Genomic DNA, 22,793 nt, shown 5'->3' with positions numbered 1-22,793 from the left:
TCTCCTCCGTGTTAAACCTTGCCAAAAATGCAGCGGCAATTTTTCCTTCCCTTCATCCGAACGGCGTGACTTGTCTACGTCTAAAAATGTGGCTTACAGCTCTGGTTTTTACACCGCGCCGTCCTTTTTCTCCGCAGAGCTCTGTCACAGAGTTCAGATCTTTATTATGTCGGCAACACTCAAGTGCAGGGTATAACGCCGAGCCCTAAAAACAGGTTAGTCACCTTGCCAATAAAGAGACAAGCGGCAGTCTCGAGGAGTTTACAATCTCAAATGGTGGTTTTTTTCTTTTTGGTAAGAAGGTTTGTTTCTCTCGTATCTGTGCGTCTGCATCGAGAGAGAGAGATCTGTCTGACTGGATCGAGGGAGATCTGTCTGTCTGGATCGAGGGAGATCTGTCTGTCTGGATCGAGGGAGATCTGATGGCGTCTCTGGGATGCCCAAACCCACGACACTTGGCAGGTGTGCGCGTGCGAGTGGGATTTTAGGGCCCGCCATACAAGGTGTCACCCCTCCCCTCCCCTCCCCTCACAAGTCCCCGATGGCTTTATCCCCCGGCTCTTTGGGAGACATTCCTGCTCGCCCCTGGGGGGCCCGGCCCGGACTCACCGCGCACGTCGCCGGCCAGGGCCCGCCAGGTGGGCGCGAAGCCGATGCAGTGGCCGCACGAAGAGCTGTAGAACTGCACCACCCAGGCGGCCGAGGCGTTGAGCAGCGCCCGCCGCACCGTGCCGGCCTCCAGCACCGCCAGCGGGTCCTCGCCCGGCCGGTACAGCCGCGCCGCCCGCGCCAGCGCCACGGCCAGCAGCAGCAGCAGCGCCAGCGCCAGCCGGGCCGCCGCCATGTTGGGCCGCGAGCGGGAGGGGCCGCTGGTTGCGTAGCAACAGGCCGCCGCCATGTTGGATTGCGAAAGGGAGGGGCTGCCGGTTGCGTAGCAACGGGCCGCCCATGTTGGACGGCGAGCGGGAGGGCTGCTGGTTGCGTAGCGACAGGCGGTCGCCATGTTGGACCGCGAGCCGGTCGCGTAGCAACGGGCCGGGCCTAGTAGAGCCTGGCCGTCCTCATCCATGCATCCGAGAGCCCCCCCCGGGCCCCGCTTCCCCTCCTCCTCCTCCTCCTCCTCGTGCCTCGCCGGGCTTCCGCCATGGCGGCAGAGAGCCAGGCCGGGCCCCGCGCCTCAGCACGGGAAATAGGAAGAGCCAGAGGTGGCAATCTGCGCCTGCACTCCTGCCTTGACTCCGGATTTCACTCATTTCAGGGGAAATCCAGAGATTGGGGCCGATTTCTTCCCTTTTTTTTTTTTTTTTAAACTGCAGACTTCATTGATGTCAGTGAAACCCGAAGTTTGGGACCGATTTCTTTGATTTTTTTTACTCAAAATCATCGATATAGTTGAAAATCCAGAGATTGGAGCCGATTTCTTTGCTCAGTTACTCCAGATTTCACCAATAGCAGAAAATCCAGAGCCTGGACCCTCTCTCTTTGCTCAATTACTCCAGACTTTCCTGATGCCAATGAAAATCCAGAGATTGAAACCGATTTCTTTCATCATTTACACCAGGCTTCATCGATATACATAAAAATCCAGAGACTGAAATCGATTTCTTTGATCATTTACCCCAAACTTCACTGATGTCAGTGAAAATCCAGAGCTTGAAATAGGTTTATTTGATTTTTTTTACTCCCAGCTTCATTGATACAGGTGAAAATCCAGAGATTGGAGCTGATTTCTTTGATTTTTTTTTACTCCAAACTTCACTGAAGTCAGTGAAAATCCAGAGGTTGAATCTATTTATTTGCTCATTTACTTCAGATTTCACCAATAGCAGGGAAAATCCAGAGATTGGACTCTCCGTCTTTGATCATTGACTCCAAACTTCACTGAAGTCAGTGAAAGTCCAGAGGTTGGATCTATTTCTTTGCTCGTTTACTCCGGACTTCACTGATGCCCAGACATTACAGCAACGAGAACGTGACCTGTACCTATAATAAGCAAATGACAAATTCCTCTGAGAAGAGAGGTCCGGATTCAGCCGCCATCACGTCCGCTGAACGGTACTTCTGTGAGGGATGGATGCTCGACACGGTAGGACGTGGCTGGCTGGCTGCCTCCATCAAACGAAAAGCACACACTTATAAAACAACCACCGCCATTCCCCTTAGAGCAGATATCTGGTAATGAAATAAGATTCAACTATAGCAAAAAAGCAAAGCAATGGAAAAGAGACCAAGCCAACAAATAGGGACTGGCATAACTAAGAAAGGTTCGGCATCTCAGGACCCCCAGCCATGAATCCTTGTTCTGCGTTAGTATTATACCACTATTGTCGTGTCAATATAGACAGCCCAAAGAACAGGAAAAAAAGCCTATTAACATTAGGCTAAGTTCAGACACACTCAGGGGTCTCGCACTCTATTTTGAGGGTTGAAGTGACAAAGAGGTCAATTTCATACATTTTTTCCAAGAAAGAGACTGATTTTTGTGTCTCCGATTTGCTTCTGAAACTGCCAATATACCTGATTCAGCCGTGTACCTCAATGTGCTCATGATTGGGGATGAGATTTAAAAGGCACCAAAGCAATTTAAACAAGTAAAACGTACATCATTGGGAGTCTAAACCCACTGCGTTAGGGCTAGTAGGGGCAGGAGTCTCATCCCAGTTGAAGATTCACTATACATATTTCCAGTTGTTTTTTTTACATGGACATTTAAGCATCTCTGAAACAAAGATGAGTACAAATCCTCAAGATTTGGGATACATTTTTATATTTTGCTAGATCCATGTTTTGATAGAGCAGTTTGCAATTTTTCACAATACATTTTTTGCAATATTTTTTCTTGGCCGATGCACTATAAACATTCAACAGACCAAAGTCAAATGTGACACAAGACTTACCCATTGATTTATCCTGCACCCTCCTGTTAGCTGTTTATCCTGCTACTTCCCCCCCCCGCTGTTTCTACTCCTTGGCGCATAAGCTACACCAGTCTATATTCTTCTCTGAATCTGACCCACAGAGTTTTCCATCTCTATTTTTATTGTACCCTTGATGCAACAGAATGAGACTGTTACAATAGCAGAGTCTAAATAGATCAAAGAATCGAAAATCTTGTAGTTACTGCTAATGAGAAATTTAAAATCTGCAACGTCCAAGATACTTTAGAGCGCATTTTGTTCAGAAGAGGAATTGTTAACTGTGAGGCTGAAAGAGATGGATTACAGGAAAATTAAATGTAGGGTTTAACTGAGAAATAATCATTTTCTATGAAAGATAATGACTTCTCCTGAGGCTAGTATCAAGATTTATTGACCCAGGAGGTTAATATTGATCAAAGCCAAGGCAAGCAAAATATTAGACCTTGAAGTAGAGTAATCTTGATATTGAAGTCTTGCCACTGACTGAACAGGTCAATATATCTGGGTGCCAAAGTCAAAGGCATTGTACACATAATGGTGGAGGATATTAAATATGTCCGGCATGTTCTGTGCATCCACTTCTTATTCTCATCAGTAGCAGTTACTTTATAGCTATGTCCTTCTTCTATATATAGCTATCCTACAAAGATTCAGGCTTCACTCAAGTTCCTGATTGTTAGTATAATGGTTGTCTCTCAAGAGTAACAAACAGTCCTATACGATCCACCAGTTTGAATACAACAACAGCCAAGTCCTTGATCCACCCATTCATGGATATAATTTATATTTAAAATACAGTTTCATTTCTAACAGGAACTCGGAGGATGCTGTTCTTAGATAAGTGTAAAGTCTGAGAAAAATAGGGTGCTTTAGTGTATAGATATTGGTAAACTCAGGGCAGGAGCAAACTTGGAGTTAGACTCACTTAGGTCCTGAATTTCCAGAAATGTTTGTACATGCTTAAGTTTACCAATCGTGATTACACCGACTACAAGAAAGAGACTACTGTTAGCATGTAAAGCTGAGGGTATGCAACAGTCTTTGCAGGCTCAGGGCTTTCAACTGTTATCTTCTTACGGTGGAAGCTTTACGTTGTTAATGTCTTTACATTATATGTATGTCGAATGTCTAGCATAACAAGACTTGGATCCCTTATTGATAACTCCTGGAGCTATGGCAATGCAAAGAAGAAATAAAATCATAATAAGTGTAGTACACGAGTCATAAATTCACATGGTTGTTTGTGACAAAAAAAGATAGTCAATTGAAAATTCCATATGCTTTATTTAATCTGTTCAAGAAGCTTAAAGAAAGATTCAGTGCAAAAACTAGTTTGAAGTATCAGAATTTTAAAATATACACACAGGAAATACATTTGTTTTGTCCAACAAAACTAAACCTTAAATAATGCATAAATACTTGTATTAAGTGAACTTGTCTCATTTCTTTATGAAAGATTCCCTGATTAAGCAAGATATGAAGGAATCGGTTGTACTTAATGATTTAACTCCCCTGTAATTAGTCACTGGATGCATCTACACCTGCAATTAACTGGAAGCAATAAGCTCTAGTGCTTATCACGGCAGAGTTTATTGCTCCTGAGTGCACCGTTTGCACGTGCGCCCGGGACCGCAGCACGTTAAGCCAGGTTGGAGCAGGCCTGGGTGGCAGAGGGCCCCTGGGGTCAGCCTGCCAGCCTGGGGCCGCTTTCCTGGCTCAGCGTGTTGTGGAAGGGCTGGCTGGGGCACAAGCATGCTTCAGTGCAAGTCTAGCAGGCATGCCCCAGCCAACCAGGGCAGTGTCTACACATGTGCTGCTGTGGAGTAAAAAACTCCGCAGCAAGATAGTACTTGTATTTACCAGTACTACCTTTACCTTGCTGTGGAACTAATTAGTTTATTCCAGCCTAATAGGGGTGCATGTGTAGACACGCAATATTTACTGTAGAGCTAATTAGTCTACCCCGCAGTAAGCATCTCATGTAGACGCACCCACTGAGTACTATCAAACTATACAAGGAACAAATCATATAGAAGCAAAAATTGGGCCCATGTTATCTATTAAATCATGTCTGTTTAAAACAGTAACGATTAAAAAGAAATCAATCCTTCTTCTCTGAATGTAGAAGGCAAATGCAAATGCAGGAACACACTGAAAAATTATCTGGATCACAGAATATCAACATACCCATCCCAGTGCCTTGCTTTTCCCAGTTTTGCCTATCAGAATACAAGTCATACTGATGCAGCCTACATTCTTCCTCAAATTATAAGAACTCAGACAAACCATGTGTGCCAAGTGCATACTAAAGACTTACCGGTACTATTTTCGTTAACACATGCATTCCATAGAACTAGGTTGCTGAGCAAGTAGGAATGTATTTAAAGTGCATCATATTTCCATGTGTGGCTTGTTTGCATAAAATCACAGTCCCTGACTCCACTCAGTCATTCTGCAACCCCTGCTCCAGCCAGGCCAGGATTGTTCCTACATTATGTTCTTCAAGGTTTTCTTCAGTCTAATGGTAGCCTTGTCAAGTGAAGGGGTTCATATAAACCATTGGCAGAGGGGACAGCAGGTTTCTAAGGAGCAGAAGCAGTATGGCTGAATTAATACACAGAGCCAGCATCAGTTTTCCAAGTGCGTGCCAAACCTGAGCAGGTAGATTCAATTTGGGGAGCGCTTGGGGAAATGAAATCCCCATAGTCCCACAGTCTAGAACCAGGACAGGGGCTGCTGGTGAGTCTCTCTGCAGTTGCCTCTGCAGCTTGTTAGGCTGGCATGCAGCTACAGCCTCTTTATGTCAGGTGTGTATGGTGTTGGGTCATGGTTTTTGTATGGTCGCAGATCCAGCAAGCCCTCTCTTAGTCTGACCGGTAGGGTATTATTAATTATTATGGTGGTGCCTATGCATAGGGTGACCTGTAGGGTATTATTAATTATTATAGCGGTGCCTATGCATGGGGTCTCATTGTACAGTGTATTGGACAAGAGGAGCAGACAGAACCTGTCGCCACAGACATAGGATGGGGCAAGAGATCACACGTAAACAGAACGAACAAGGGGAAGATGACAGACACCATGTTTCTTCCATCTTTAGTTAGCTGGGCATAAGTTAAATGGAAAGCAAAATATCAGAAGGGACATTGAAGGCCAAGGTTTCTGGGGGCAAGCTCGTGGTACAAGAGTGGAAAGTATGAAGTGAAACTGGCCTTCCCACCAGTCTATGCAGGGTCACCATGAAGACCCTTTACCCAGCATAGAAGGGATTTGCAGGCACCCTGAATCTCTGTGCTGCACCCAGTTTGCACACACACAGCACATGTGCAGTGCTTAAGTAATGCAGGTGGCTCTTTTGTGGGTAGGATGTCATCCTTGGGAAGCAACTGCTACCTGTTTTCTATGGTCAAGTATAGGAATACAGTCCCTTCTCCCAAGGAAGCTGATCCCAAGCCTCAGGGAGTGGCAACAACTTAAATACTTGCGAGTACTATTACATATGCACAGTGTATGTTATAAACATAGGCACATATATTTGTTCTCCATTTTGCAAAGCTTGTAATGTACGATTCACAAGGCACCGTGCCCAATCTAAATGCAACAACAAAAAATAAGGTTATTTGCAGATAAATTGTTTTTGAACCTTGTTTATATATAATTTATAGGCTAGTAATAGGCAATTTTTTAACACCGATTGTGCTATTAAAAATGCATATGCAAGTAAAGTGCTGACTCCATCAAAGTACAGATAAATAAAAACCAGAGTAAAACTTTAGTCGCTAGAGGAGAATTTAGATTGTGTGGCACCCGTCTGAGAAGAGCGCTAAGTTTTAAGCTCACATGGGATCACTGCAACTTTTTAGTTGATTTTTTTTCATCCTCGAGTCACTTATTTGCTCTCTTTTCATAGCACATAAAAATCTGGACTTAGACCAGCAGCACCCTGCGCTTAGGTGCACCTTTCAGAATGAAAATTCATCAGTGCATGGTTGCGGGTCTTTTTGTCCTCAGATCAGAGCATGTTAAGCCTCCGCCCTCGCAGGCTGCTAAGCAAAACTCCTAATCACAAGTTCTTCTCAGGTAGATCTCATTAAGAACTCGGACTGTATCAAGGATCAAGCTGTCAAAAATGTCGTCACTTAGTCTCCTCTTCACAGCCAATTCATCATCGTCGTAGTAAATCCACTGAGATTCTTCTTTGTGGAGTTCCTGGATCTAAAACGTAACACAGACAGGAATGTTGTCTGCATCGAGCATAAGGGCTCGGTCCTGCCAAGTGTCTGAGCAGTTGGGTCGTCATTCAGCAGAGCACCAAATACATGCTTTACTTCAAGCATGAAGGTTGTTCTGTTGAAATGAATAGGAGAAATCACATGGTTCAAGCTATATGCAGGCTTAAGTACTTGGTTGGCTGGGAGCCAGACACTCAGCACCTCATAGGAGCATGCTTATTTTATTTTGTTCAGCTTTATAGGTGGAGTCAGCATAATTAATCATTCAAGCCCCCAAACTATGTTTTGATTACTGTCATTTCCTACTGACATCAACCACGACAGCATTCAAGCCCTTCAGACACTGAGTTTCTTTAAAACCTTTGACAACAGTAAGGATAGTAATAATAATCAACTAGTATTAGTATTGCTCTTATAATAATAATAATACTAGTAATAAGAGTGATAATAAATGTAAAGGCAGGGATATTATAACTTTTTATGAACCAGTAAGTTATTTTAAGTAAAGATGGCTTCATTGCAAGCATACAAGTCTTACTGACTTTCTTAACTCTAGTAAAAAAAAAAAAAAAATCTCCCCCAACAGTGTCTGCTTACCAGAATCAAGTCCACTCTGTCCCTTTTACAGTTTCCATACTTTGTCATATTAAGGAGTTTCCTCTTCATCTCCAAGTCATTCTTTTCAAAGTTCATTATCTTTATAATTTCTCCCTGAATAATAGACTTGAAAAATAAGAGAGACTGGTCTGTATTTCTCTGCATCATAGATCTGCCATTATGAAAGGTGCAAGTGCAAGATGTGGGTTCCAGAACTGAAGTCCAGATTTTAATATGGAAATGTCAGGGGTTGTATATGGGACGAGATGAATTCTGAGTTTTGGTTCAAGATTATAAACAGTAAATACTGCATTTTTTAAAACCTGATGTTTTGGAAGCTGACTAGGAGATTTGGAGGCCCAAAATGTATTCCTTTTAACATAAAAGCATCTCCAGGCTGTAGCATATGTGTCTGCAGGTTAATTCTTCATAATTGCAAAGTTTAGAATGCTACGTGCTGTTGGAAATTTTTATATTAACTAATCAATCTCACCCCATTTTCATGCATCTATTAGAGAATGACCATCCCCTTTTATCACCACCTGAGTTGCACCATAATTGCCCTAGGTGCTGCACGTTTCTTAACCATTTTACCCATTGCACGGACAGATCTATACAGACTTTCATACACTTTAACTTGCCAGGATATACCTTGACTTCATTGACATCTGGCTTCCTCTGAAGACGTCTGGAGCAACGAGAACCCAGGTTTTCTTTGAGCCACGGACAAGTGTTTGGATTCCCCATTACTGCATATTCTTCTTGCAACAGCTCCTGAGTCAAATCAAATATAATCTGCAACAATGAGGAAACACAACAAAATTAATGGAATCTCACCTTGATACTTTTTCAAAAGTCATTTTAGAGCTGGTGAAATGGGGTGGAGTAACAGCCAGGGAAGTTCAGGTCCTAGCACAAGGTTTCCCTATACTGTTCACATTTCTATATAGTAACTATGGTCCTCTCTAGTGGCCATAGCCTAAGACCATGAGACTCCAAACGCTGGCCACTTTCAGTACAGTAGCATCCAAAGATCTGTGGTAGCACGAGTGTTTTATGTACTGCTGCTATTCCTCAATAATGAACAAAGAGATGCTGGTTTTGTATGCACCAGCTTTCCCAGTTAGTGTCTACTGGGGCAGTTGGTGCATATTAACAGCATGGCTGTATCAGAACACTGTATATCCTCCGTATATTTTATTTCACAGTAGCTTAGTAGAAACAATCTGTTCACATTGCTTTTTTCTATATTCATTTTGATATCCCTTTACTAAAGTCAGTATATTTTAAATCAACTTAAATTACATGTGTAACTTTAAAAAAGACAATGAGGAAAGAAAAAGAAAGAGAACAGCAGGTAACCCTTTTAAAATACCTGATTATATATCCTTTTGCTTTCTGCTTCCAAATCATCATCTGAGATGTCATGATCTTTAAAAGCCTTTGGCACATTGATCCTCCTGCAGTTTGTATATATGTTTTCAGGAGTCCATAATTCCTCTACAGCACGTGCCGAAAGTGTCTTAACATAGGACCTGTTATGTGGGACCAGCAGAGGAACCTCCACTGTCTTCTTCCAAGGAGCAGAATGCCACTGATCTAATCCGTACAGGTTTTGTCTCTGAAGTTTTAGCTCCTGGGTAGGTTGGACAGAAATGAGCTGATCCAAGCCTTCAGCACTTCCAAAAACACCAGCATCAAGGATTTTTATAAGGAACTTGAGTGAAAAAAAAAAGAAAAAAAGAAAAGCTGCATTACACTCCCATGCATCTCCTTCAGAGGTACTGGGTTTACACATATTTAGAGAGAGACATTTCAAGATGCCATATACCAGTTAGAAACCACATTCATGTATAAGTGGCCCTCAAAGAGAATCAGGTTAATATGCCCCCAATACATTAAGTTTTACTGCTCTTCAGTTGAGCTACTTCAAGCAATCAAATTTCAGCCCTGTGAGATGATTTAAGATTTTAGAAAGCTTTTGTTCTGAATTGGAAGAAAAAGCCAATACAACTGTCTCTCTCTTTTTTTTTCAGGATTCAAACCCCAAGTTATTTAGTTTTGAAAAACACCCAAAATGTGGTGTTTCTGAACTGAAACATGTTATTGTTAACCAGAATTCATAGAGGTTAGGGGCTGGAAGGGATCCCTCGAGATCATCAGGTCCAGCCCTGGCTGTCGCCTCCTCTCCCACTGGGTAGCTGCAGATCTGGAGAACCTGGAAGCCTTTGCACCTGCTGAATGAGCCCAATTTGATTCTTTTTAGTTTGCTGATTGCTGAAGCGACCTTGTCAAAATAAATGAGAATCATAAATTGAGGTGCCTGGTTGAGCTAGGACTCCCAGCTGGGCTGAACAAGAGATAGGATCCCTGAAGTACTAGCTCTGCTGTAGCTTGCCTACTGGATTGCTGATGGGCTGAAAGCAGGAGCTCCCACAACTCACCAGCCCCCAGACCAGACCAGACCAGACCAAAAATCAATTGGTGGGATTTGCAGCTTGGATGCTGTCTGCCTGGAGGGCTCTAGAGCAGGGGCAGGCAATTATTTCGGGCAGAGGGCCTCTTACTGAGTTTTGGCAAGCCATCGAGGGCTGCATGACAGGCAGCCTAAGGCAGATTAATATTAATTTTTAAAATTTTTTAGGGGCCCCGCAGGCCGGATAGAGTGGCCTGGCGGGCTGCATGTGGCCCGCAGGCTGCATTTTGCCCACCCCTGCGCTAGAGTCTATAGCTTGCCATGCAGGCAAGCTGGATGGAAGCTATGTGCTTGGGTTCCATTTATTCAAAAATCAGCTGTTCTAACCCTGACATAAAGTTTTTGGGTGAAGTACTCAGGACCAGCTTTGATCCCATGAACATCCCTTGCATACATACACTTGGGAAACTGCAGGTGCAGTCTTCATAGGCTAGAGTTATGCTGGGTTGGATTAGGGTAAAGATAATGCATGCTAGAATGGCACCAAGTGTGTCCCCAACTTTTAGTTCTCTGGATTATCCACACATGGACAGAGCTGTCTTTCAGAGATGTGGAATAAAGACAGGAACATGACTCCTTTGCATAGTCCCAAAAGGTATTTTGGTGTTCAAACTACATTGCAGAACTCATTGATGATGAAAAGCCATTGAACCAACATGCCTATCTCCCTGCATGGGCCCAAATGGAGGTTCAAGTCTTCAGTAGATACAGCCATAGCTTTTTGACTTCATATACTTACCGGCAATGTGGCTTGAGTGGTCTCAGCAGATCCATGACATAGCTCATCTGCTTTTGCTCCTTGTTTCCTTTTAATCTTCCTGTATTCTTTCAGTGCATCATCTACAAATTTAGTTATAATTTTTTCTACTATGGTTTGTGCTGTGCAAGGGCCATGACTATTAAGCATATCGAAGTGGCACAATAAGACATCAGAAACTGCAGTTGATTGTTCAGAGAAGCTATCAGTGTGATTCTTCTTAAAAAGCAACCTTTTCCCGCTGTCTACTTTTTCAAAGCCATCTTTTCTCATTTTTCTTTCACAGACACTTTTATATTTGTGTTCAGCTGTTGCAGAGAATGCAATTAAAGTGTCAAGCAGAAGTTTTGTAGTGAGTTCACTAGAGATAGCATCAGCCAGTTTATTTCTCTCCTGATCCTGCAGTAAGCAGCTAATATGTCTGCTGATGCCAAGTTCCCCTGTGAGGCTGTCCTTATTTCTGACTGGAAGCACATCTGCAAAGGTCTGTTCTATTTCCATCCGTTCTGTTGTTTTCTTATCAGATTCAAAACCTGCCGAACAAGTTGGAAGGGTGAATTCGCTGTGCTTCCAGCTAAGAGACTCATGATTTATTACTGATGAGGGGGACGTGTGCGATCTAGATTTGTTTTCTTTTGATGCTGGACCTTCTGTATTGCAAACATCTTCCGATTCCTCTTCCATATATCCTGTCCTCTTTTGGTCACTGTCTGCAGAATGACTGGCCCCTTTGGATGGAGCATCACCATCAGAGAATGAATCTTCATCCCCAGTGTAATCACAACTACATTCACTATCTTCCAAGAGACGCGAAATTTGGTCAGGTCTGACAAATACACCACAATCTTTAGCGCACACAAAATATTTCACTCCTCTGTAAGTTCCATCGTGGTCGCCTTCAGGTTTGTCAAGCGCCACACCAGCCCAATAACCTTTATCAAAGTCGGTATATCCTTTGAACATCAAAGTGCCTGGCTGGGTATACTTTACTAATACTCTGTTTCCAACTTCAAATGATAATAACGGGTCATCGGCCTCCCCTTGAGCTGTGGATATTGTTAAGAAAGGTTTGCTTGGCTTCTTTAAGCATTCAGGACTTTTATTGATTTGACTTGACAAAATAGGATTGGATACCAATGATAAACCCGATTGCTGCAGCACGCTCTTGTTTTCTCCTCCTGCCTGTTCCAGTAAACCCTCCCTTCTATCTGAAGTATTTTCTTTACCCCAAGAAAGTCCCAAAAATTTTCCATCCTGAACTGAAACATCACCACCTAACTCTGGAGATGGCGGGCCCACTTCTTCATCAGGCAGTGAGCATAACTGATCCTGTATTACTGACACATCTGCATCTGTATTATCTCTAGCCTCCGAGAGTATCAGCTGTTCTGGCGGGGAAGGGAAGTCTTCTGTGCTGAAGCTAACATGGTCACTTTTTATCCCACCTGCAATTATGGGAGGTGCGGGTAAACCACGACACTGAAATGAGAAATCCGTTTTATTGGATGATGGCAAGTCAATACTTCCATAGGACAGCACTTCATCAACCGGAGAGAGGATTTCTGACAGGGTGTCTTCATCAATTGGAGGCAGAACCTCATCATCACTGACAAATGTCACATCATCTTTGCACTCAGGATGACAACGCTTAGCTTGAGACGACTGCTGTTTGGAGGAGACGGAAGACAGTGCGGGTTTGGGGGTCTGACTTCCTGTTGCTGGGCTTTTCTGATTTTCCACACTTGCCCTTTGCAATGTCTCAACATCAAATGGTCTGACTGCAGCTTCCACAGGGACCGCTTCAGCACGGGTGCGCGGAGATGCAGTTTCAGTTGGGTTGCCGGATACAGGTCGGTCAGATAAAAGTTCTGCATCAGTAGCTTCACCTTCCAAAGCTGCTGAGTCTCTGGAGACTACAGGGGATGCTATAGGAAGTGAGGACATTTCATCATCTGTCATCAATTCTTTAGGTGGAAGTGATACCCTCTTACCAACAGCAACCTCACCGAGATGCTTCGAGGAACCTACTGCATGGCACCCGAAGAGCTCCGTCATACTCTGATCAACAGGTAAATCATCGTCTCTGCCATCTTTTTCCACTCTGATGGTTGTGGCGCTGGAGCCCTGCAGTCCAAAGCTCTTCCATGCCCCCCAAACATCATTGCTGTGCAACAAGGAGTTAAATGAATCTCTGCCCTGCTCAGTTTTTCCTGGAGTGGAGACCTTGTTTAAATTGCAGTTTTCGGAGCAGGACGATGGAGTTGAAGCGTCCATATGTGGTCCGCATCTCCCAATGGCAAGGTCATCAGACCGGAGGGGAAATGGCTCTTCTGTATTTGAGATGCATAGCTGTGGATTTCCATTGTTCAAGGGGGTGTCGGGATGTGATTTGTGAACACAGTCACATCCTGGAACAACTCCAAGATATTTCCCAGAGCCATGAAAAAGCAGCAAAGTCTCGTCAGGGAGCACTTGTTCATCACATTTGTCATCAGATAATAATTCATTCCCATCACCTAGCACCGCGCGCATCTGGGTCGAAGGGCTGGAAAACACATCAACATCCTCATCATCTTGCATGGCAAACTCCTCAGGGATGCTGACATCGGTGTCCTGTCCGTCCTCAGCTCCCATCTCGGATGCTGAAGCAAAGCTTTCAGAGATGTCGATCCGAACGGCAGATACTTTCTGAAACTCTGGGAGGGAATGGCAGGATTTGTTACTCTTGCTGCTATGAGACGAGTCCTGTGATTTGGTGGATGAGGCAGCAGAGCCTAGTCTCTCTGAACACGATTTCAAACCCTTCCCTTCGCCAAGGAGATTATGAAGACTGTCACAGAAAGGCTCGGCCCACCCCTCCCTTTCAGCGGCAGGAGTTTCCTCATGTGCTGCAAACACGTCCTTTTTTTCTTCTTTGATAACTGGAACATCTGCAAAAATCAGCAAGTCATGAACATAATTTAGCTTGATTTTATCCCCTGGTAATTAACTCTTCAGATCCTGCAGTCCTTAAATCCCAGGGCTTTTGCTTTCTTATTTAATTTGATCATGCCTGTGAAGACACAACTGCTGGAAACTTTTCTTTTCTTGTTCAAGCTATTATTTGCAATAACCATCTGTAAGCTAGAAAGCAAGGCTGCTCAACCTCCTGGTACCATCCTGTTCATGTCTCATAAAAAGAGTACAGTACTTTCCTACTTATGCAACACCTCTGGGCCTTGGCTGTATTTTTCATTCTAGTCACCCGCATGAACTGGGCAGTTGGAGGAAGAACTGTTTTAATTTTATTTTTTGCAAATGTTGATATTATCTCAAAGCAAGCAAGTAAAATAATCACCAGTTTAAGTAAATCAGAAGGGTTTAAATCCAGAAGTCTTCAGCATAAAACACAGGCCTCTTATTTGAGCTAAAGGAGGAATGTAATCATCTGCTAGGAGCAAAAAGCTATTATGCTCTTAGTGGACTGGCCACAAAAAAAGAGGCGACTCAGATGGCAAGCACGCTACACAAACTAAAAAGCTTTGTTGCTCAAATCATTTGCCTTGTACCTGCAATACGCAGAGAATGGGGCTATAAAAGGAAGTATAAGGCTGTTTTCTTTGTTAGCAGCACCATTTTAAGTAACATAAGAGCGTACAAACTTCTTCTGAGAGGTTTAGTCTGGTGCTTTGACCAGTGCCAGCGAAGTTTTTTTTTGTTGCTTTGAGTAGCAGCTGGCAGAAAAAAAAAAATCACACACACGTGTGTCTGTGTGTGCACATGCACATGTGCATGCACTAGTACCGGGCATGATTTTTAAGGAAAGAACATGTGCACCAACACCCCGGATTATGAAACATTGTTCTGTCCTCATTTGTATCCTGAGCAAGGGGCTTGACTTGCAAGGGAGCCAGTATTACCTTAATCAATAGCAAAACTCTGCTATTTTTTATTTTTATATATATATATATATATAAATAAAAAGGACTAGCCACATGTTCAAAAGTTAGGCATATTCTTGAGAACATTGTTGAACTCCAGCCCATAGCAGGCCTCTGTCATTGGGATCCCTGTTCTCAAAGACCAGTGATTACTGCATAAATGTATAAAGCCTCCCCCCAGGTGGCACCTGGCTGGTTTTTATGCAATAAAGATCTTTCATTAGTAAAAATGCTGCAAACGAGAACAGTTGCCACGACATATAAATATTTGCAATGCAGAGACTCTGTGTTCCCAGAACTGTATAAATGATGGAACTGACTCATATATAAAAAACCGGTTTCACTTGCTACAAGTTGTACCGGGGACCAGAAATATGAACTGAAGATAAAACTGGAAACAAAAATAACTCCAGCACGTCCTGTCGAAGTCTATCTTCAACTGATCTATGTTCTTTTAAAATGAAGACCCTTAAATTATTTCAAAAGATACCTCAAAAGCAAGTAAATTGTTAATGACACAATCAGAATAAGTTATGATTTTGTTCCGAGGAAGGCGCATAATCATATCTCATAATAAACCTTAGACGGATCTCCAACATCTTGCCTGAAGGTGATTTATACATTAGGTATAGTGAGCAAGACACTTAGGTAATAAATGAGAAGACTGTCTCTCTTTCTGTCTGTATTAAAGTTTGATTGAAGCGGTTGAAACAGATTGGACATAATAGCATTAAATATGATTTACCTGTTTCTTGAAGAGAATTTTCTACTCGAGCAAGGCATAAGTTACACAAAGTGGAAAGCATCCCCAAACCTTTCATTGTAAACTCACTGTCGTGTGAATTAATAGCTTTATTGTCTTTAGGGTCAAGTCCTGCATTTAAAATATGCTTCTTTTCCTCCGGATTGGATTCCTAGAATATAAATGTTCAAGAGGCAGAGTCAGTAATTTAACGGAGAGGGAGAAAAAGACATGTTGCAATTGGTAGCCTGGGCAAGGACAGTTAATGTCCAGGCAGTGATCCGGCACGCAGCGTCTCACAGAGCGCTTTTACCCAGAGGCGCAGAATTATTGACATGGCCATGTTGCATTAGACAGACACAGGATTTCAAAGAGGGGTCTTCTTACGAGAAACTCATAGCGTTCATCTCCTCCTGGCCCAGGGATGAGTGTAGCTTTATCCATTTCAGCTGAATCTCCATCTTCCAGATGTAAGAAAACCTGACTCCTATCACCGGGCTCTGAAAGACGAAGTTTATTGGCTTACAGTGCTGTATTTGCATGCATGAATAAGCAAATGTATGCTTTAAGCATTTGTGTCGCTCAATGCAAGTTCTCTTTATTTCCCATGTGAGTAAATATTTTTAAATTGTTTTTCTGATTTTGCCCCAAGTTTTCCTCGACTCAGCAGACACCACAAAACAAAACAGAGCTACGATAGTTAGCCTTGTTCACCTAGATAACGCACAACTATTTTTCCTACTTTCCATTTCATTAAATGTGCTGGAACAGCACTCACCAAGCTAATTCCCTCCTTTTAGGGGTTCAAACAAGACCCTCTCTCAGTGTTCACCCAGAAATGGAGCCCAAAGACTGTGTAACCAAAACTGTATTGCAACAGTACTATTTGCGTCACATCCAGAAAAGTACCTATGCAAATCTTTGCTGTTATCCGAAGGAGCCCTTGTGATGGTGTGTGCAACAAACATATTGATCACGCTTTCCTGGAGGAGACAGCGTGGAACTCCGAGCTGGAGGATGATTTATACTGATATTTAGATGCAGCTTTGTCAACACTGTATGGTTTCATTGTCTATTGTTTCAAAAATCTAAGGGCGAAGCAGATTTGGAGCAGAGATTTCCCAAGGGAAGTACACTTGCAAAGGATATGGAGATATAGCTGCATATCCTTTGCAAGTGTACCCAGCCAAGTTATATATAGAGAGATATATCTCTATATATCTATAACCTGTTGTTCATTTTCAGGGAATGCCGACCCCCATGCAGCAGGCAGAAAAAACACCCTACATCCCCCACAAATCCAGCCTAAGCATTGATTTACACTTCACGGGCGCATTCCTAAGGCCAGTGAAAACTTTTCTGTTGACTGCACTGTGGTCTGGATTTCATCTGCTGAATGCAATGCAAAGGGCCTGCAAGAGGTGGGAGGCACTAGGAAAGAACATCTTTTAACAAAATTTCTGGACAGCCTTCTCGACTGTCCGCCCTCCCAGCATTACAGACCTATATTCTGTATCCAGTAATCAGCCAGCCGGCGTGGAAAATGCATCGCCTCTCTCCTGATGGCAGTGTGAATACCAGCGGGCAGTCTTTAAGTTCCCGTGCTGGAGTTTTATAGCTCGCAAGGCACCCGGCTGGGTTGTTTCTTTCCCTTGGAAGCAGAGCACCGAATGATCATCCCAGCCAAGTGATTCTGTTTTATAGAAGTGACACCACTCTGCAGCGGGTGAAGTTTCCTGCCTACCCTGCATAGAAACCCATTACAGAAACTCAACCTGGTGTGAATTAACATGGCAAGGTCTCCCAGGGAAGAGAAAACCTAACCCACCAAGTCCAGTGGAAATGGTTTATATTAGCACAAATATGAGGCCCCTTAAAAAAAAACAACCAAAACCCGATCATTTCAGCTGCTATAGTCAGCTTTTCACCTGCTTGCTACTTATGACCTAACTGACCATGAGCTTGCAAAATTATTTATTTGGGTGGTTCTGGCACTCGGGACTTTTAATCGAATACCTGCATCTTTAAGGTCTTCATCCATTAAGACTGGGCCTATGGTTTGATTCAGTGCATCGCATGATTTCTTAACTCCTTTTCCAGGCGCCTTGGGATCTGCACCAAATGTCCGTTCCCACCTCTGGGGCTCCTCAGCTTGATTCCTGTATCCTAGTGAAGTTCTCTCTCTCTCAATATGGTGGCTATAAAATTAGACAAGCAATTAATGATTTGAGGTGGTGTTTGTGTTTGCCAATTAATCACGACTAACCCGGGGAAGTCAATAAAGGTATGAATCAAAAGATGCTGGAAGTCTTTCTTAGGGGCTGGAGAGTGCTCAAGCCTGCATGTTTGCAAAGCTGCAAAACTGTGAAGTAAGAAAAGTTTTCCTTGTGGTTCATTAATTTTTTTCCACTCTGAAGATAGGTGGCAAGGATGGGTTTTCCCTTTGTCTCCTACGGCACTGCTGGGCTTCACAGTTGAAATGCCTGACCTGACACCTGTAGATACAGCAGGAGACTAGACAAATTGACAGCATCCATGAAAGGAAACTAGAAGGCTGAATTTCCAGCTCAGATGTTGGCATGCTGCTCCGAGTCTGCAACAATTTCAACAGATATTTAGATTTTTTTCACGTGTAATAAGATATCATCCACAAATCTGGGACCTCGTTATATGCTGGGCCCCATGGCTGACTTCAGCTGAACATGGAGAAATAATTCTCATAATGACTCCAAAATCACGAGGCCCTACCACTGAAATGAAAGGAGTTTTTCCAGCAGTATAGGCTCTATGCTACACAGCTGAGCAGAGCAAGCCGATTCAATCCAGCCCACAGCAGTGATGCGCATTAGTCGTATGTTATAGTGGGAAAAAAAAAAATCAAAACACCTGTAATACCATTATCCAACAAGGCAAAACGAACAATATCTTTGCTTCTAAGAGTTAATCCACCATCAACGGGCTTCAGGAAAATATTTAATTTGAACAAAATAGTTCCAAGCAAGCATAGAATCACCCAGGGTGAAAAAAATAAATACATTCATTTTCTAGCGTTACTCGTTTCATAATATATTATGTTTAAATAATAATGTTTTCATTAATTTTAAACTATTTCGTTTTGTAATCACGATCAACCCTCTAAAGCACTGTGTTCGAGTCATTAAAGCTTAGTGCTATGCTTCTGTAGGTAAATTAAGAAAATTAGTAGTCATTAGGAACAGATTTAGATTTGCATAAATGTAAAGAAGTATCTGCTGCTCTACTTAAGAATATGTATAGCTTCTGCTGTAAATCCCAGGCAAGTCAACAGGAGTCTTTCCATTAACTGCAACAAGCTTTGGAAGAGGTCCGAAGTCTTATGGGGAATGCTACAATAGTCCAGGATTTCCCCGGCCGGTAACGTTTTCCATTTCTACTGGGGTGCCCCTGCTGGATACGACCGCAGGGAGGGCTTGAAGGAAAGCCTGTATTCTTTGTGAATGAACAATCTTGCCAGGCTTTTGCAACTGCCTAGCACGCATGCACGCACGCAGACAGGACTGCAAGGCTGGAAGCAGCAAGCTTATGCAGTCAAACACTGCAGGCTCCTCTCTGGAAGGAGTGAAACGCAGCATCCAGGTCTGAGCCAAATAGCCCAAAAGCAGCAGTAACCTCAGAGTGTCACCGTCTGCTCGTCACAGTAATAATGCCTTATTGCTTTTTTTAAAGTGTTGCTCAAGCGGTCTCCCCCACTGCAGCCCTGAGCCCACTGCTTTCAATACTTGTTCCTAATCAGTATAAAATATGAACATACCTGCGCTGGTGAACAGAGAGCACAGTTACCATTCTGCGCTCTCACATGTGAGACACATCTATGCACAAGAATGCAGGAGTCACAGTTTAGGAACATTTTGCCCTCCACAAGGCCCCCGGTCTGCTAGAGACTCGGGTTCATAGTCACCGTTCCACCGGTAGCAAACTCGCCAGTAACAAGAAATGAAAGTGCAGCCAAGAAACCTTTTTCAAGATTCCTGTGACTTGTAATCAATAGCAACATGAATTATAGATCAGCTTCATGCCGAGATTTATTTGAAAGCCTTTCCCTATGGGGAGCTAAGTAAATGCACAGCACTGACTCACCCACCTGCTGTGCAGGGCCCAGATAACTAGATGTGAAGGGCTCTTATTCATCTACGCATTCGATTTATATAGATTTAATGGCACCTATTTTTTTTTTTCTAGAGCAAACTGGTATATATGTGTGTGCATTTGCCTGAGGCTGCTTTGGGAGACGGCTCTTCAGAGGGCTCATGTGAAAGACCATTACTGCGCCTTGGGGTCTCATGGTCCAAGTCCGGAGCACCCGTTACTCACTCTGGAGTCATTGGAAGCTGCAGATGTTCATCACTTGGAGCCCTTAGAGAAGGAGGCTGTGGATGAAGGCCTAGCTCTGTGCAAGGCCGTGTCAAAGTCCACGACTTCAGCAGCATCAGGGTTTCCCCCTGGGTGTCTGGACTCCAGCACTCTGTTATCCGGCTGCAGCCCCTTGACACCACCTATCCATCCTTCAGTTTGAGGGCAAAATTAACCCCTAGACAGAGCCCATACAAGGCCTGTAGAAAACATCACCTTCTTGGAGGGGCTAAATGGGACCCAAGCAGTGCACAGACCTCAAGCTGGCACCCTAAATCAATAGATCCGCCCGCGTTTCATAGGAGAGTTGAGAGGCTCAGTTAATTAATATTTGCAAAGGGTGCCGAGCTCCTTCGCTGAGAGGTATCATTAAAAATGCAAATGATTACCAGTAGTTGTTGGACATTTTTTGTAAATATTTAGGATTAAATGGAATGATCATAGCATTATAATATTAACCACAAAAATATGGGAAAAGGTAGCAAGAATTGAGAAAGATCGAAAGAGACATAGAAAGGCAAAAAGTACTCTAGGGCTGGGCTGGCATTTTCTAATTTCATGGTCTCAAGGTTGAAACGGAGTTTTTTTTAGAACCCAGTCTGCTTGAATGGAAAAGTTTTCTGTAAGAAAAATGCTCTGTTGTTGAAATCCTGAACGCTCACATGGATGTCTCTATGGAAAAAAAACAACTTTGACACAAGCTGAAATCAAAACAGAGCTCTTGTCTTGTTCTGGCTCCCTCATTTCATTTCAGTCCGACTTACATTTTGTATTATGCAGTCTTTCATACTGCTTATGTATACATTCATTAAATCTTTATTAAAATATTTGGAGACCACTGAAGTGCCATATGCCAATAAGGGTGTCGTGCTGCTTCCAGTTGAAGACTTTGGGAATTTTTAAACTGTTTTTTCTACCTATAGTACATAGGATTAAATAGTTCATTACTCAGAGCAAGTCTTCCTGCTCCTTGCTAGGTATGGTAATAAGCTTATTAGCAGATTAGTACGGCTTCTCTTTGTATGAAACCAAATAGCCCAAGTTAAAGTGATAAATCCAGAATGCAGTGTTGGATATTTTTTTCCTCCTAGATTTTAGGATTAAGGCTCAGATTTAGCATGTTCTATTATAATTGGTGATATTTTCGAGCTAAAACAGTACCTTCCACCTATACCGGCCAGAATTTCTCTCGTGGCTTCAGAGAGCTGGTTGATGCATTTCATCTTCAACTATTTCCCCCCTGCCCCCAAATATCAGATTTCATCAACTTTTGTTACCGAGAAATATCCCAATTTCAATTTGTAATTCTTTTTCAAATGGGCAAGTTTGAAAAAAAAATTCTAACAAACATTTGATAACATTTGTGAGAGAGTTTCATTTTAACACATAAAAATTGAAAACATTAATTTTTTGGAATCCAGCCCCCTCTCCCCACCCTTTTTGTTCCATGAACATATTCAATATTTTGACTTTTATCTCATTTCAGCAAGAAAACAGATGTCAAAATACTGGACTCTCACAGGATGGAAATTTCACAGCCGAAAAGAAGAGCTTGTCCAGGTCAGATTTTCCTTCTCCCGCCTCCTGCGAGTAGCAATTGCCCTATAAATAGTTCTATTGACTTTATTCCGCTACTCAGATGAGTGAATGCTATTCAGAGTGAGAGAGGACTATAAAATTTGTCCATCAGCACCACGCATTCGATGATCCAACACCATGACAAAAATAAGTGAGAACCATAACATGTCCTTAATAATGTAGCATCAGAGAGATCTTTTCCCAATACCTGAGCAGTATCGTGCAGCCAACAAAGGATGACTCCAGCCCAAATATTACACTTTGGGAGTTCGGCAGCTGCCATGTGGATGCTTAGACAGTGTGAACAGACTCAGGAACAGTCTGTCCCTTGTATTTTGGCATGCAGGAGCCTGGTCCAGGACTCTCTGGACTAGGTGCTAGACATGCACATAACAAAAATCTGATCTCGATCCTGGAGAATTTGCAATCTCAGACCAGGGACAACAGCTTAGACAGAAAAATCAATGAGGCTAGAGGGGTCATCACGATAAGCAATGGTCTTGGCGCACCACATGCCAAACCACGTCAGGTTGTCAAGGCTTGTCACTATATCCCTTCCTCTGGAGTCACTGCATCTCACTTGAAGGAACAACCTGCTATCTAGGATAGGAGAGTCCTCATATTTTTCACTGGGCTGATTTGATCTGTAACCAGTAAAACCAGTTGTAAAAAGATATTACTTACCCCTGACATGGCCTGCTTTGTTTATTCCTCTTCTGGGCACAACTGGTTCCCGACACGCCAGGCCTTTTTGAGGTCTGTGCTGTCGATTCTGCCAAGGTGGAGGGTGCTGTTGGACTGGAAATCTTCCCAGCCTTCTTTATTACTTCTTTGACATCTGCCAGACTGTTTATAAACTAAGTGGGACAGGGGAAGGCATGACGGTTTACCTGGGCTTCATCAACTGGTGGCAGTTCTAGTTTCAGTCATTTTCCATTTTAAGGAACAGCTGCAGCTTCTAGCTCCAATCCTTACAAGCTAAAAAACCAACCCATGAGCTCCCACTGATTTAAATGGGAGTAGTGGTAGGCCAGCGCTCGATGCCTTTGATAACAGCATCCTTAAAACAGGTGCGAGGGACCAATTTTTACATTTCTGGAGTGCTAGGGCAAGTCTGGATTTGCTGCACTGAAAGCAGGGCTTTGTCTTGCATTGGACTGACATGAGTGAGTCCTAAATGCCGA

At 43.1% G+C, this 22,793-nt stretch overlaps 2 protein-coding genes across 4 annotated transcripts in view; both read right to left on the bottom strand.

Annotated features, from left to right (window-relative positions):
* QSOX2 (quiescin sulfhydryl oxidase 2) overlaps positions 1-859 on the bottom strand; it is a 34,338-nt gene extending 33,479 nt beyond the window's left edge. For both annotated transcript variants that reach the window (XM_006269637.4, XM_014603814.3), the window contains exon 1: positions 610-859. In XM_006269637.4, the coding sequence (XP_006269699.3) occupies positions 610-844 (235 nt within the window). In that variant the 5' untranslated portion in view covers positions 845-859. The remainder of the gene's footprint in view (positions 1-609) is intronic.
* Positions 860-4,182: 3,323 nt separating this feature from the next.
* CCDC187 (coiled-coil domain containing 187) overlaps positions 4,183-22,793 on the bottom strand; it is a 55,615-nt gene continuing 37,004 nt past the window's right edge. For both annotated transcript variants that reach the window (XM_019475878.2, XM_059715678.1), the window contains 9 exons: positions 22,294-22,466; positions 17,659-17,840; positions 16,030-16,142; positions 15,646-15,814; positions 10,963-13,910; positions 9,123-9,464; positions 8,399-8,542; positions 7,748-7,873; positions 4,183-7,133 (listed from right to left, as the gene is read on the bottom strand). In XM_019475878.2, coding sequence (XP_019331423.2) covers positions 6,978-7,133; positions 7,748-7,873; positions 8,399-8,542; positions 9,123-9,464; positions 10,963-13,910; positions 15,646-15,814; positions 16,030-16,142; positions 17,659-17,840; positions 22,294-22,466 — 4,353 coding nt within the window. In that variant the 3' untranslated portion in view covers positions 4,183-6,977. The remainder of the gene's footprint in view (positions 7,134-7,747; positions 7,874-8,398; positions 8,543-9,122; positions 9,465-10,962; positions 13,911-15,645; positions 15,815-16,029; positions 16,143-17,658; positions 17,841-22,293; positions 22,467-22,793) is intronic.

The sequence above is a fragment of the Alligator mississippiensis genome, chromosome 12 (assembly GCF_030867095.1).
Source record: "Alligator mississippiensis isolate rAllMis1 chromosome 12, rAllMis1, whole genome shotgun sequence".
Lineage (NCBI taxonomy): Eukaryota > Metazoa > Chordata > Crocodylia > Alligatoridae > Alligator > Alligator mississippiensis.
This window is presented reverse-complemented; position numbering and strand designations above follow the sequence as displayed.